This window comes from Lethenteron reissneri, chromosome 9 (assembly GCF_015708825.2).
Source record: "Lethenteron reissneri isolate LAM-NWPU_2019-01 chromosome 9, ASM1570882v1, whole genome shotgun sequence".
Classification (NCBI taxonomy): Eukaryota; Metazoa; Chordata; class Hyperoartia; order Petromyzontiformes; family Petromyzontidae; genus Lethenteron; species Lethenteron reissneri.
In genome coordinates this window covers 11,466,913-11,480,854 of record NC_083787.1, presented here as the reverse complement: position 1 = coordinate 11,480,854, position 13,942 = coordinate 11,466,913, and the positions used below count along the sequence as shown (strand labels likewise).

Below are 13,942 nucleotides of genomic sequence, written 5' to 3'. Positions count from 1 at the left end.
AGATTTTGTCAATCGGCAAGTCACCGCGTGCGGTGGGGTAAAGCGTGGGTACTCCCACCTCTTCCCAGACATCTGGCGTGGTTCCAGATATTCGGGGCCGGAGACCCCGGTGAATCTGCGCTGGCCGTATCCCCCTTGCACGAGGCTTGGGGACCGTCCATAAATGACGTCATGCACCTGGTGGGGGGGGGGGGGTCAGACATTTGTGACGATGTGTGACGAGGGGGGAGGGGGTGAGAAGTGTGACGTCACATCCAAATGCGCAACTTTAAATAAATATAGACAACACGTTCTACTTAATTACATAGACTATTAAATAATATTTTCTCCTACAACATCAGAGTGCAGCGCCACATTAAATACGCACTACAATGACAATATCATCTTCTTGGTTCTTTCGGTAAAGTCACGTAGAAGGGAAGTAATAAAATAATACAAATAAAACATTATAAAATAATTCTCACGACGTTTCGGCCACAACGCAAGCAGCCGTCCCCAGGTGAAGAACATGTCTGTCGATAAGACAGAGTCTGAATGACACGTCCTAGGCTTGGAGCGTCTATTTAAGCTGGGAGGGAGGAGAAAAGAGCGCCTTGACAAAAGAATTTGCATATGAAGAGGAATTTAGCATATTTATGGGAAATGCAGAAATGCGGGGGGGTTTCAAAGTCATATTATGCCCATGCATTATGCAGAATTAGGAGCATCAAAGGGAGGGGGTAGGGTAGTGTAACGGGTTCCGGAGACACTTGTAGAGGTAACTTCTTTATTACAATCCAACAGTCCTGATACTCTGAAACAACTCCCAGGTATACAGCCTAGGTACACAGCCGAGATACACTACTCTGGCTACGCTCTGGAACTCGCCCTCACAAGGTCGTAGAGTCGGGAGTTCCAGAGTCCCACCACTGGCTCTCACAGCGTCCCAGGGTCCTCAGATGACTGGTCTTGGGTCTTGAGCTACGACTGGCCCTGATCGTCCAGGGAGCTCCCCTTTTATGCCTAGTCCCCAACGAGGGGTGGGGCCGTGTGCGCCCCCAGATATCCCACAGAGCACACACAGCCCACCCCCCGTTGGTGGCGTCAAGCGGCTTAAGCGCCTGGGCCACCCGGGAACCCAACACCTGGCGTCAAGAAGCTTAAGCGTCTGACCCGCCTGGGCACCCAGCGCCTGGCGCCAAGAGGCTTAAGCGCCTGGCCCGCCCAGGGTCCCAGAGCCCCCAGGAGCCCCTCCCTTCTTATGTCACTACATTACCCCCCTCTGCGTAGCCTCCAGCTGACCCGGCTGTCAAAAAAAATACAATTGTACAATAAATTATTTGTTAACCATCAGAATGAGTGTGTGACAAATCAAGAAAAAGTAAGAGGAAGTTTGATATAGCGTGCACTTCCCTTCTGCAACACCATATTAACACGGGAACGGCTGCCCCCATTTGACAGAATCTGTATAGGTTAAGCCCGGGGGAAAAGGAAAGTGTGCAACTGCCGGTGGAGGAAATGCTGGCGGCAGATATTATTTCCCCCTCGACCAGCCCTTGGGGCGCTCCCGTGGTGTTGATAAAAAAGGCTGATGGTATGGTGCGGTTCTGCGTAGACTTCCGCAAGTTGAATAAAGTGTCAGTCGCAGATGCGTACCCATTCCCCCGTATGGACAACTTGTTGGATGCGCTATCAGGGGCCAGATTTTTTTCCATCTTAGACCTTTTGTTGAGATATTGACAACTTCCCCTGGATGAGTCATCTAAACCAAAAAAGGAATTTAGAAAACCTCAAGGATTGTACCATTTCAACTACCTTCCAATGGGCTTACACTCAGCCCCGGCCACCTTCCAGAGGTTGATGCAACTAGTACTAGCGGAGTTGCAATGGGACTCACGTCTCATTTACCTTGACGAAATTATTGTGTTTGGCCACACTTTCGAGGAACATTTGCAATGGTTGCATTCCATGTTGTTGAGGATACAGTCGGCAAACCTTAAGTTGAAACCTACAAAATGCCACCTGTTGCAAACCTCTGTGCGATATCTGGGTCACATCGTGGGCGATTCCGGAATAGCAACGGATCCCGACAAGACAGCTTGTGTGCACGATTGGACGACTCCTCAGTCGGTGGGGGAGGTGCACAGTTTTGTCGGTTTAGCGCCCTATTACTGAAGGTTCATTCCGCAGTTCACGACAATCGCTAAGCCTCTCCATGCTTTAACGGCTAAATGCCAGATGCTTAGGTGGGAGAGGAGGAGGCTGCTTTTGTTACACTGCACAAAAGCCATGCTGAAGTGCCTCCCCTGGAGTAGCCGGATTTTTCCCTACTGTTTACCTTAGATACAGATGCCAGTGACACGGGTCTTGGGCTGTCCTGTCCCAAGTTAAGAACGGCGTTGAAAGGGTGGTAGTGTATGGGAGCCATGTCCTGTCATCCGCGGAACGATGTTACTGCGTGACCAGGAGGGAACTCTTGGCCATGGCGCACTTTGTGCAACAGTACAGGCCTTACCTGTAAAGTACGGAATTCGTGGTCCACACGGACCATGCGGCCCTTCAATACTTCTTGCGTGTGGATCAACCTTCGGGCTAACTGTCACGTTGGTTGGAGATATTACAGGAATTTTCATTTCGGGTGATTTAACCAAAAGGGTTGCGGCATAGTAATGTGGACGCATTATCCCGAATGCCGACGGGGGGGGGGCTGTGCTTGTTCAACGGGCGCAGGACGATGTAAGCCACGGGACGCGAAGCCATCCGGGGTAGTGGCGTCAGTGGAGAGCGCAGCACCCATTGGTAACGTTGCGCCGGTAGATGGAATGCTGGACCTCACGCTTGCCGAATGGGGTCGGTTGCAAATGGATGACGCGTCCTTGTTGCGACTCTGGAGGCGTGCGGAGCAGGAACTAACGAACCCTAGCTCGCCGAAGTCCTCAAAGATTGTGCTGAGGTACGGGTTTCTTATGAGATGGGATGAGGGGTTTCAACGCTATGGCCTGGTGGTTCTTACGGTTTTACGGGGTGCGTTGACTCGAGAGGTACACGAAACCAAATTATTACATCTCGGCGTTCGGAAGACGTTACTGACGTTGCAAAGGAGGGGTGTTGTAATGACAGTGCGGGGCGATAGCGGACGGTGGGGCTCCCCGGGACCATGGTTACTAATGGAAGGGTTACCGGGACCATGGTTGCTAATGATAGGGAAGGACGAGTTAATAAGCATTCCTTAGATGGGAACCAATTGGATTAAGGCATAGGGTGTGGTCGGGCCCGGCGAGGATAAATAGCAGTGTGAGTGAAGGTTCAGGGCACTGCTTGGTGTGGGGGAACTACGTCGTCGTGATCTGGCCGTCTTCATCGTCCGCGAGTTGTTTTACAAGAAGAAGTTATGTTATCCCAGAATCGTGTTGTGTGAAACACCCGTGTGTATATAGTCACTCGTAGTTGCACGTTGAGTTATTGGTTGATATTTATTTGATAATAAACAAACAGAAGAGACGACACCGTCTCTGCGAGCAATATTACATATGTGTCAGTCGATATGTGTGTACGTCGATGTGTATATGTGTGTGTGATGAGTCCATATGTGTGTGAGTCGATGTGTGTGTGTACGTTTATGTGTGTGTGTGGGGAGTGGTAGTGTAGCGGTTAGCGCGCTGCGCTGTGAACCCGGCGACCCGAGTTCGATTTCCGCTCATGGCCAATACCGGTGATGGTTATCAGAACCGGTCCTGGGCCTCCCCTAGGTCGACTCAGCCTAAAATGAGTACCTGGTGCGGTGTGTAAACATCGCCACTAGGGAGATAAAGGCGGCCGGGCGTGGTGTTGGCCACCCACCCCCTCGTGTGCCGTGCCTGCCTTCATAGGTGCTCGCTAACAGCACTTGCCCCTACAGTCTGTTAAGGCTACACGGGGGATATTTGTCTATTTGTGTGGGGAGCGGTAGTGTAGCAGTTAGCGCGCTGCGCTATGAACCTGCAACCCGGGTTCGATTCCCGCTCACGGCCAACACCAGTGACAATTATCTGAACCAGTCCTGGGCCTCCCCTAGGTCGACTCAGCCTAAAATGAGTACCTGGTGCGGTGCATAAACATCGCCACTGGGGAGACAAAGGCGGTCGGGCGTGATGCTGGCCACCCACCCCCTCGTGTGCCGTTCCGGCCTTTATAGGTGCTCGCTAACAGCACTTGCCCCTACAGTCTGTTAAGGCTATACGGGGGATCTTTGTCTTTGTGTGTAACTCCATGTGTGTGTATCTAAAGTCGATGTCTGTGTGTGTGAGTCCATATGTGTATGTGTGTGTAGGGCAGTGTGTGTGTGTGAGTCGATGTGTGTGTGTCAGTCGATGTGTGTGCGGGGGTCCATGTGTGTGTGTAAGTCCACGTGTGTGTGTCTTAGTCGATATGTGTGTGTATAAGTCCGTATGTAATTGTGTGTGTAAGTGCATGTGTGTGTGTGAGTCGGTGTGTGTGTGTAAGTCCATGTTTGTGTTTAGTTCCATGCGTGTGTGTGAGTCGATGTGTATTTGTAAGTCAATATGTGTGTGTGTGTGTGTCAGTCGATATGTGTGTGTTAGTCAATGTGAGAGGCGCCGAGGGTGTTGGAGGCCTTGGGGGGCAGGTCTTGGGAGGCTTCTTGAACGCCGGGCTCCAGTGAGCAGCCAGAGATGTCCTCTTCCTCAACCGTAGGAAGCTGTGGACAAACCGACCCATTAGACACTACACACAACTAAGTACATATACCAGCTCAACTGTGATTACACACAACAATCAGCAACCCCTACTGGCAGACAAATGCCAATTTCACGCCAGGTGCTGAGTCACCTTGTGCCCACAGGGACATCTGTCATTGAGGGTGCCCTTTCAAACGTGTTGAGATGAGATGTGATGTAAAGCACTCTGAGATGCCCCGGTGTACAGAAAGGTGCTAAATAATTCTTAGCGTTATCATTGTTTACAGCAATAATGGAATTGTGTCTATAGATAGATAATCTGTATTTGTAAACAGGGACCATGACGACTTCACGAAATGGTTAGACCAGCTCATCATTATCATCATACACTGAATCGTGTGTGTATGAATATATTATTTACGTTAAACACAAATTATATACTTGTGTGTGTGCGACGCACGAGTGCTGTGCGCTCACCTCCACCTCGCTCTGCAGACGCTGCTGCTCTGAGTGTGCGCTCTTCCTGTTGTCGCGGTAGGGCGCCAACTCGGCGTGCAGCTCCACCACCACACGTTCATACCACTGAATCTCTGCCTGCAGAGATTCCAGCTGCCAATTCCGGTCAATGAGCTGTGTGGGCCACGGGCAAACAGCGGCAAAGAAACACAAAAGAGCATTTCAATAATTGCGTGCGGCTATTGTATAACATACAGATGCAACAACACACACATAGAATCGAAATCTTTATTTATAATTGAACAATGTATTGAACTGTAAAGCTCGTTTACACAGATGTCCATTCACCACCTATGACCAAATGACCAGAATGCACCCAATCATCTCAGATCTTGAAAGAAAAGCATTGCTGAACTTCCATAGTGCTTGGATGGACGACCACCATCTATACAACCCAAGATAACACCGATAAAAGCCCACATATATGAATTAACCCAAAAGCTGCATTAAAATGTCAGATTAAGATCGCTTTCCAACCAAAAACAGGGAGGGAGATGCACGTAGCAGAGGGGAGCAGATGGTCTAGTAGTAGTAGGTACTTCTATTAGTGGTGGGATAGGGGGTCGTAACGTGGTACAGTCCCTAAACAGAGGATGCTCCGTAACCCAGTATGCATCCATACTGTACAACCATCAGTATGAAAAAGAAGTGGATACAGGCAGTCATCAACTTACGGACACCCGACTTCGGAATACCCGACCGACGAACCTGTTTCCATAAAATTTTCGATTACCATTGACTTAAAGCGCCAACTCGCACTTGCAAACTGAACCGTGGAACTATTTTGTTCAGTGCAGCGATCCTCCACGAGATACCATGAGTCAGCCTTGTGCTGGGAGTGAATGTGGGTGTGCACACCCACATGTGTGTGTATGTGAAAGTGAGTGTGTGGGGAGCGGCACTGTAGCAGTTTGCGCGCTGCACTGCGAACCCAGTTCAATTCTCACTCATGGCCAACACCAATGACAATTTTCTGAATCGTTTCTGGGCCTCCCCTAGGTCGATTCAGCCTCAAATGAGCACCTAGCGCGTGTGTAAACATCACCACTTGGGATACACAGGTGTGGTGCTGGTCACACATCCCCTCGCATGCCATGCCGGCCTTCATAGGTGCTCACGAACAGCACTTGCCCCAACAGTCTATTAAGGCTATACGGGGGATCTTTGTGACGCCGAATGCTGTGCGTTCACCTTCGCCTCGCTCTGCTGTTGCCGCACTTGCAGATCCTGCAGCTGTGCGTGCAAGCTCTGCAAGTTTTCATGGGATGGCACCAGCTCAGCGTGCAGATCCGCCACCACGCGTTGGTAGCCCAGAATCCCCGCCTGCAGGGATCCCAGCTGCTTGTTGTTCTCAATGAGCTGTGTGGGACACGGGCATAAAGCAGCAGAGGGATACGGCAAAGTATTTTAATGACTGCGTGCAGCTACGATAGAACATTCAGATACAACAAAGACATACAGAACCAGTGTCTTTATTTTAAATATAGGAATCTGAACAGCTATGAAACTCTTTTTCACATATGTCCATACACCATACCACCCGTGACCAAATGACCCAAAAGCACGGTTTAACTTTGATAGTAACACCTATAAAAGCCCATATATATGAATCAACCCAAAAGGTGCATTAAAAGGTCAAATTAAGGGATGGGATCGAGATGCACGTAGTAACATGGAGATTGTCTAGTAGTAGTAGGTACTTCTAATAGAGGTGGGATGATGGATTGTAACGTGGTACAGTCCCTAAACAAAGGTTGTTCAGTAACCCACGCGCATCTATACATCAGTGTGAAAAATAAGTGGATGTAGGCAGTCCTCGACTTACGAACACCAGACTTACGAACATTCGCACTTATGAACCTGCTTCCATGAAATATATATCTTTTTTAACATTGACTTTAAACGCGAACTCACGTGTACACAAATAGAGGTGTGGGGCTGCAGCTTAAGCTTATGGTTACCTGGTGCTGCAGCCCGTCGATCTGGCCGCGCATGAAATTCATCTCCGCATCCGCGTGATGAACTGTGTACTGCAGCCGCACCACTTCCTGTGCCGTCGCGGCCTCCTCTGCCCTGGAGACTTCCAGCTCGGCCTTGATGAACTCCATCTTGCCCCTGTACAACACCACAAGGAGGCAGCACGGCGTCAAGCACGGGCACTCCCACGCTCGCTAAGTCGCTCGCTCACTCGCACTGAGAATCCAACACCGAACCGTGGAAGAACTCACATTGCACTGTCCCATATATCTGATCTAATTGTATATTTATAGAGCGAATTCACTCAAAGCGTTTGACATAGTTTAAAAAAAGTGACAGAATTTAATAATTTAGATGGCAGGGGCATACAAGGGTTAAAGAATGAGAGACCGCGACATAGGGTACTTCGGGATCACGAATGGGTAGGGGAGGTAAAGGAAACAGCGGGGCAAGGGGAGTGAAGAGAAAGAGAATGGGCATTCGAGAAGCGGTAAGCTGAAGGCCGTGGTGCGTATGCGCAGATCACCAAATCTCAGTAAAAGCAATTGCATGGCCATGGTGCGACTGGCGCTACAATCAGAGCAGCCTGGGAACTTTTTTCAAATGTGGATTGTATTACAAATTGTTCCTTGATTTTCTACTTTCCCGTATGTCCATCACTCAATCTCAGTCACCTTATGTTCTGCTTTTCGGAAGCACACGCTCGCACACGCGTGAACTGAACACCTTGGACTTGCAAGTATTTGTCCTTATCATGCCATGACTCCTTGACGTGACTCTACCGCCATCCCACCACCGCTCACCTCTGCCAGCTCGCTACGGACCGCCATTCCATCACTCCCACACCGGCCGAGCACCCTCCTAATCACGCCCCCCATGCCCCCAATCTCACCGTCGCTGCCACCGGTGCCTGCGCTACGCACCTGGTGTTGTCGAGCTCTTCCCGAGCACGGCACTTCTCATTTTGCAGCATCCGCTCACACTCCACCTTGTGCTCGCCTAACCGTGCCTTCATCGCCACCAGTTCTGCCTGAGACAGCTCCGCACGCTCATGATGTTGCTCCAGAGAATTGGCTGTCGAAAGGGATACAAAACCACGGCGATGAAGACAGTATAGCCACCAGTGACAGCAGGTGGAGAAAGAGCAGTAAGCACCAAGAGGAAGAGTAACAGCAGCAGGAGTAGTAGCAGAGACTCAGGGCTAAGAGGGATTAGGTACCTCAGACCTATTCACCAGCTTGCATTCAAACAGGGTCAAAAGTTACAATACATGCACACGAAGGACTTAGCGAGAGAGCATTTAGAAAACCCAGTGTAGTCCAACCATGTTAGACAGCGGAAGTGGTCCACGTGTGAAATGTTTCTAGGACTTAGACTCGTTTAAACTCGTAAAAAAAAGTTATTGGTGCATAGTGGTCTACAAAAATTAGCATTCAATGGGTCCGTAGATTTAGAAAGATTGGGAGCACAGGCCCCTACCCACCGGTCTCCTCGAAGCAAGTGTTGGTCTCCTGCAGCCGTTGCTGCAACTCCAGCGCTTCATCCCGCAGGGTGTCCACCTCAGTTTTCTGCACCTCTTGGTTGGCATAGAGGTCACGCACGGTCACACTCAGCTCCGCGGCCTCGGCGCCCAGCCGCTCGGCTTCAATGCCATGCTCTCGTGCCACTTTCTGTGCCACCACCAGGTCGGCCTCAGAGCGCCGCAGCAACTCGTCACACTCCTTGAGCTCCTGCCGGCGGAGGATGGGCAGTATCTATGTTACACATAATTACATGTAACTTGAATATATTCGTAATCCTTTTTATCGCTCACCCAAAATATTGAGAAAATTAAGTGGGCTTGGGCAGGACACATTGCTCAAGGGGATGAAGGATGGTGGAGAATAATAGCACAGTGTCAGCCTGGGAATAGAGCGATGGAATCTGATTGAGTGCAGGTACTAGGTGGATTGTTATCATTGCAAGATCGTGAGAGGTTGTGGTGGTGGTTTAAGGAAGGCCTACATCCAGCAATGGATGAAACATGGCAAATTCTGAAAAGAGCTCCAAGGAATTATGTGGATTATCAAGTATTTTCCAGGACACCAATCAATGGCCCCGAATGACAAGGGAGCTAGAGTGTGGGTAGGGGGAGGGTAGGGGGGTGGCTGTTTGCGAGAGTGGAGGCCTCACCTTCTGCAGGACCGCGATGTGCACGACGTGAGCGTCGTACTCTGAGTCGGCGTGCGTGTGCGATGCACGATATTCGGCCAGCTCCATGCGTGCCAGATTCAGAGTCTCCTCGTGCTCATTTCTCAGCTGCTCCTGAAGCCGCTCAGTCCTAAGCGTGAACTCTGCCAGCTCCGATGACGCGGCTTTGGCGTCGTGCACGGAACGCTCCTCGGCCTCCCGCTCACCCCGCCGCGCTGCCTCCAACTCTGCCTGCAGGCTGTTGATGGCCTGCGAGTGCGCCCGTAGCTGCTCACGGACAGATGGGCACAGTGGCACAGGCACGTGTATGCATAGGTGGGCAGCCCCTCATCACAGACACGTGCAGTGTGCAGATGAGGACAGGTAGAGACATACTGACACACGCAGTATGTAGTTGTACAGAGAAATAGAGACAGAGACATGGGCAGGAGGCACACGAAAATAAATAAAAAAAATGACAAACATGCAGAGACATATACATACGGACACAAGCAAGTCACATGTAAAAATTTGGATAAATGTACGGAAAGTCACAGTGCATATGGAGAGACATGTACATAGCCACAGGCACAACATGTACAGGGAGACAACGTAAGCATGCAGAGACACGGGGATCAAGTACAGAGACGCCCATGTGCACATATAGGTGACACGCACACAGACGGATACGCACACATGCAATGGATGCTTTTCAAGATGAAAAGAGAATAAATTTAGATTATATTGTGAACAATACGACCACGGGTAAACACCCGTGGTCGTAACATACCACAATCACGTTTAAATAAAATATAAAATATTTCGAATAATAAAATAAATTCCAAAAATAAAACCATGATATATCAACTATTGGTAAGCATGCATATAACATGGAAACGCTCTGCATCATAACATAATGAAGAAATTCCGAGCACCCAAATGATCGTCTTCAAATGGAGTCAATATTCAGAACAACTCACAATGCCATGTCGGTCATGGGGATGTGTTTTTACTATACTTCCCCATGCTGGTCAGTCCCATACAGGTGTATTAATCAGTAAAACATACTACATGCACATTCTGTGGGGAGATGCTATGATACAAAAATTTTGTTTGATCTGCTTTTTTCATTTTCAACAGTATTAGCATTCAAATTTAGCCAACTCATTACGCTTGGGAACCCGGTTAAATCACTGTGGTTGGGCGGCTGTAATCTGGATTTGATCCTGGCATCTCAGCAGTGCTGGCACAGCATCTCTGACCCCTGGGGCACCCAGCCACCTCCCAGAATGCACTTATTTAATGGCCAATTTCCTTGACTTTCAGATCACACTCTGAATAAAAACTCAACACATTCATCAAAAACGATGCACTCAATAGGGCAGAACATCGAAAAGGCGACGTTTCAGGCAATGGTCCTTTACAGCAATAACCATTGCAGTCTTATTGACGAATATGTTGAGGTTTTGTTATCCCTGCTTGTGCGCCACGGAGCTTCACAACGAAAACACGTTTAATTTTAGCCGCGCTCCGTGCAACAAGGGGACGGGGAGGGGGGTTTGGCGGCAGCCAGGGTACCTCCTCAGAACGGTGGATCTCTAGTTGGTGCAGCATCTCGTGGAGGCTCTTATCCTTCTGGCTCAGGGCGCCACGCAGGGTGTTAAAGTGCGCTCGTGCCCTGCCCAGGTTGGCCCGCAGGTTCGACACCTCCTGAGACAGCTGATGCATTTCGTTCTCCGGCATTGGCAACTGCGACGGGAGCAAGGGCACATGGCATGGGCACGTTAGCTCCTCCCAGTGTAAATCCTGCCTTCATTTGCATCGTGACGGACGCCATTTGACATGGATGGTGGAGACAACACCATGGCACATGGCAAGTGAAGTTCCTCATAGGCAGGTAGACACACATCGGACAGATACGCTGACACCCATACACCCACGCAAGACAACACGATTCCTCACACAGCCTAAACACCGTGGTAGAACGCGCAGCAGCGTTGGTCTCAGAAACTCACCCACCGCCATCTCTGTTTACATTCGCTCAGCCAATTAGAGTGACGAACGCTCTGGGACAACCAGCAACTAACATCCGCGATTCAATTATGACGATGTATGGTCACGAGTACATTAAAATGTCGAAAATTTTGTCAATGTTGTTACAATCTTTGTTATTCAGTATTATCACAGTACGCTTTGAGTCACGCAGCGCTCGCCAGTTTTTAAAAGACACCCTGGTCCGCCGACGTGTTTGCTCTTCCTTGGTCTCTCTTTGCCTTGTTTTCATATTTTTAGTGAGCATCTTAGCCCCAAAATGTCTGGAAAGAGGCCTGCAAATGTGTTAGTGCTGGAAATGAGACCAACAGGTCAAGGAAAAGTATCACTTAGAATGGTAACATGCAAGTGATAAGGCCGGTCGAGGTGGGTGAGCATCAGGCGAGTACATTACATAATACTTATTGATAATAAAAAATGTATATTTTTTTGATACAATGTTTACCATCTGCTTTATTACTGTAATTAAATTGCGCTGATACTGACACCCCAATGAAGCCCTCATTTATTGTTCATGAGAGACAACGCTGTTGGGAAAGCATCCCCATATGTACAATGGTATAATAACCCTTTAAGCGCTGATTCGATGAATACCTTTATTATGATGCTCACTTCTCCACCTACGCATCTTGAGCGCTAAACGAGGACTGCCTTTATTAATTCCATACAGGTTTGCAGCGGTGGCCTCCACTGCAGCCTCGCTTTGACTCCGCTCTCTTGCCAAGTACAACTCTGCCATCAAAACGCACCTCCACTGTTGACAAATTCAGTGTCTCCTGTGTGGCTTTCAACTGTGGTATGCTGAAGGATCTCATTGATGCTCTTGCCGACCCAGAGAAATAAACACAGGCCACCTCGCAGTGACAAGAAGTCCATGCGGTGATGACGTAACAATTAATCACGTAGACATTGCACTACCAGTATTATTCATAATAAAGGTTTTTGGGTTAGATCGCGTTATTATAATTGTGTCGCAACCCTCCACCACCCGACACGGCCAATCAGTAGAAAATGTGTCACGTTAACAAAACGCCAATTAGTTACTTCTTCAGCCCACCGGTGTTTCAAGAGTAAATCCACAACATTTAGCATTTGAGTACGACGTTTCGCTGGTAATTACATCCAGCATCTTCGGGCGATTTGCCAGAATATTGAAGCCACCCACCTGCTTCCCGTCTTAAACAGTGCAGGATGACGTCATCATCGTTGAACCCCATCAGGTTTTCAGATCAGAAGCGGAGGTGTGGGGGGTTATTGTAATTGTATAATAGATTAGCAATCATATTTTTTGGGTCGGCATCCTTTTTCCTGATGCCGACCGCTTGTGTTGCGATCGAAACGTCGTCGGTTTTTTGTTACTTTTTATTTTCTTTGAAGATATTTACGTGACTTTATCGAAAGACCCAAAGAATATGAATTCTTGCAGTCACGAAAGCTTTAAGGGGCCGTCCATAAATGACGTCACGCACATCGGGGGGAGGGGGGTTTGAGAAATGTGACGTCACATCAAAATGCGCAACTTTAAGGGAGGGGGAGTAAAAATCTGCCAAAATCGCGTGACGTCGTTTATCGATGGCCCCTAAGTCAAGATTAGTAATGTAAATACAAGTGAAACGTCGTACTCAAATTCTAAATGTTGTGGATTCACTCTTCAAACACACCGGTGGGCTGAAGTAACTAATTGGCGTTTTGTTAACGTGACACATTTTTACTGATTGGCCGTGTCGGGTGGTGGAGGGTTGCGACACATTTATAATAACGCGATCTCACCCAAAAACCGATATGAATGACGTAACATAAATTACAGTGGTGACGTCATTGGCTCCACCCATGTGGGCGGAGCCAACCCTATATGGGCGGAGTCTACGGCTCGTCCTTATCGCGTCACCAAATACCACGTGACCCCCAGGCACAGCTGCTGGACAACGGCAGTTGGCCCGAGATGCTGTCACCATGGCAACGCAAACAAGGACCACCTTGCCCAGAGAAAGCTCCTTCCGACTAAAATCCTTGATGAAACTCTCAATCTGTGATATTAAACTATGAACCTCCTTACCTACGTATCAAGCGTTCAATTTTAAAGTTTAACTTAAATAACAGAAAAAAAAATCGATATTTTTTTTCTCGATGTGATCACGGTATTTATTTCGTATAACTCCGATACCGCTGAAAGGCAAGAGGTGGCGCCACTCACCTCCACTGTTGACGAATTCGGAGTCTCCAGCGTCGCTTGCAACTGCTGCGCTCTCTTGAAGAACCTCATAGTTCCTGTTGGGGGCGCAAGAGATAGAAGCAGCCGCTCAGCTCGCTCGCCCTGTCTTAGTGACGTCAAAGCCGGAGGTGACGTCATTGGCCCCGCCTACTGTGGGCGGAGCCAGAGCCCGTGAACCCCGCCCCCTCAGACACCCAATGGGGGCAGAGGAAGCTCCCTGCGACTTGAGACTCGGAGCCTCCTCGCCACGTGTCGAGAGTTCAATGTCGCAGTGAAATTCACTGACGAGGCGACTGTCTCTGGTCTTGGTGTGCTCCTTTGACTGTCGGTGTTTTGCCGTCTTGCCCAAGATTGGATATGA

At 49.0% G+C, this 13,942-nt stretch overlaps 2 protein-coding genes and 1 long non-coding RNA gene across 3 annotated transcripts; all 3 read right to left on the bottom strand.

Moving 5' to 3' along the window:
* Positions 1 to 3,456: 3,456 nt before the first annotated feature.
* On the bottom strand, positions 3,457 to 6,498 carry LOC133340345 (uncharacterized). The gene is made up of 3 exons (XR_009754891.1): positions 6,363 to 6,498; positions 5,133 to 5,285; positions 3,457 to 4,675 (listed from the first exon to the last, which is right to left on the bottom strand). It is a non-coding gene; the product is annotated as an uncharacterized LOC133340345 (long non-coding RNA).
* Positions 6,499 to 6,929: 431 nt separating this feature from the next.
* LOC133340369 (uncharacterized) lies at positions 6,930 to 9,003 on the bottom strand. Its single transcript, XM_061548513.1, has 5 exons — positions 8,962 to 9,003; positions 8,632 to 8,878; positions 8,072 to 8,222; positions 7,133 to 7,286; positions 6,930 to 6,947 (listed from the first exon to the last, which is right to left on the bottom strand). Exons 1-5 carry the CDS (start codon positions 9,001 to 9,003, stop codon positions 6,930 to 6,932), a joined length of 612 nt encoding a protein of 203 aa, XP_061404497.1.
* LOC133340282 (uncharacterized) lies at positions 8,997 to 13,677 on the bottom strand. The gene is made up of 3 exons (XM_061548382.1): positions 13,564 to 13,677; positions 10,896 to 11,066; positions 8,997 to 9,605 (listed from the first exon to the last, which is right to left on the bottom strand). Exons 1-3 carry the CDS (start codon positions 13,630 to 13,632, stop codon positions 9,237 to 9,239), a joined length of 609 nt encoding a protein of 202 aa, XP_061404366.1. The 5' UTR covers positions 13,633 to 13,677; the 3' UTR covers positions 8,997 to 9,236.
* Between the last annotated feature and the right edge of the window lie 265 nt (positions 13,678 to 13,942).

Bases quoted from the DNA above. Each gene is read 5' to 3' on its own strand.
- LOC133340369 (XM_061548513.1), bottom strand. From the start codon at position 9,003: ATGTGTCCTGCCCAAGCCCACTTAATTTTCTCAATATTTTGG. The intron at 8,879-8,961 runs GTGAGCGATAAA...CTCCGCCGGCAG, and splicing joins TAATTTTCTCAATATTTTGG to GAGCTCAAGGAGTGTGACGA. The intron at 7,287-8,071 runs GTGCGTAGCGCA...GGTGTTGTACAG, and splicing joins GAAGAGCTCGACAACACCAG to GGGCAAGATGGAGTTCATCA.
- LOC133340282 (XM_061548382.1), bottom strand. From the start codon at position 13,632: ATGAGGTTCTTCAAGAGAGCGCAGCAGTTGCAAGCGACGCTGGAGACT. The intron at 11,067-13,563 runs GTGAGTGGCGCC...CTCCCGTCGCAG, and splicing joins CGAATTCGTCAACAGTGGAG to TTGCCAATGCCGGAGAACGA. The intron at 9,606-10,895 runs GTACCCTGGCTG...GTCCGTGAGCAG, and splicing joins AGATCCACCGTTCTGAGGAG to CTACGGGCGCACTCGCAGGC.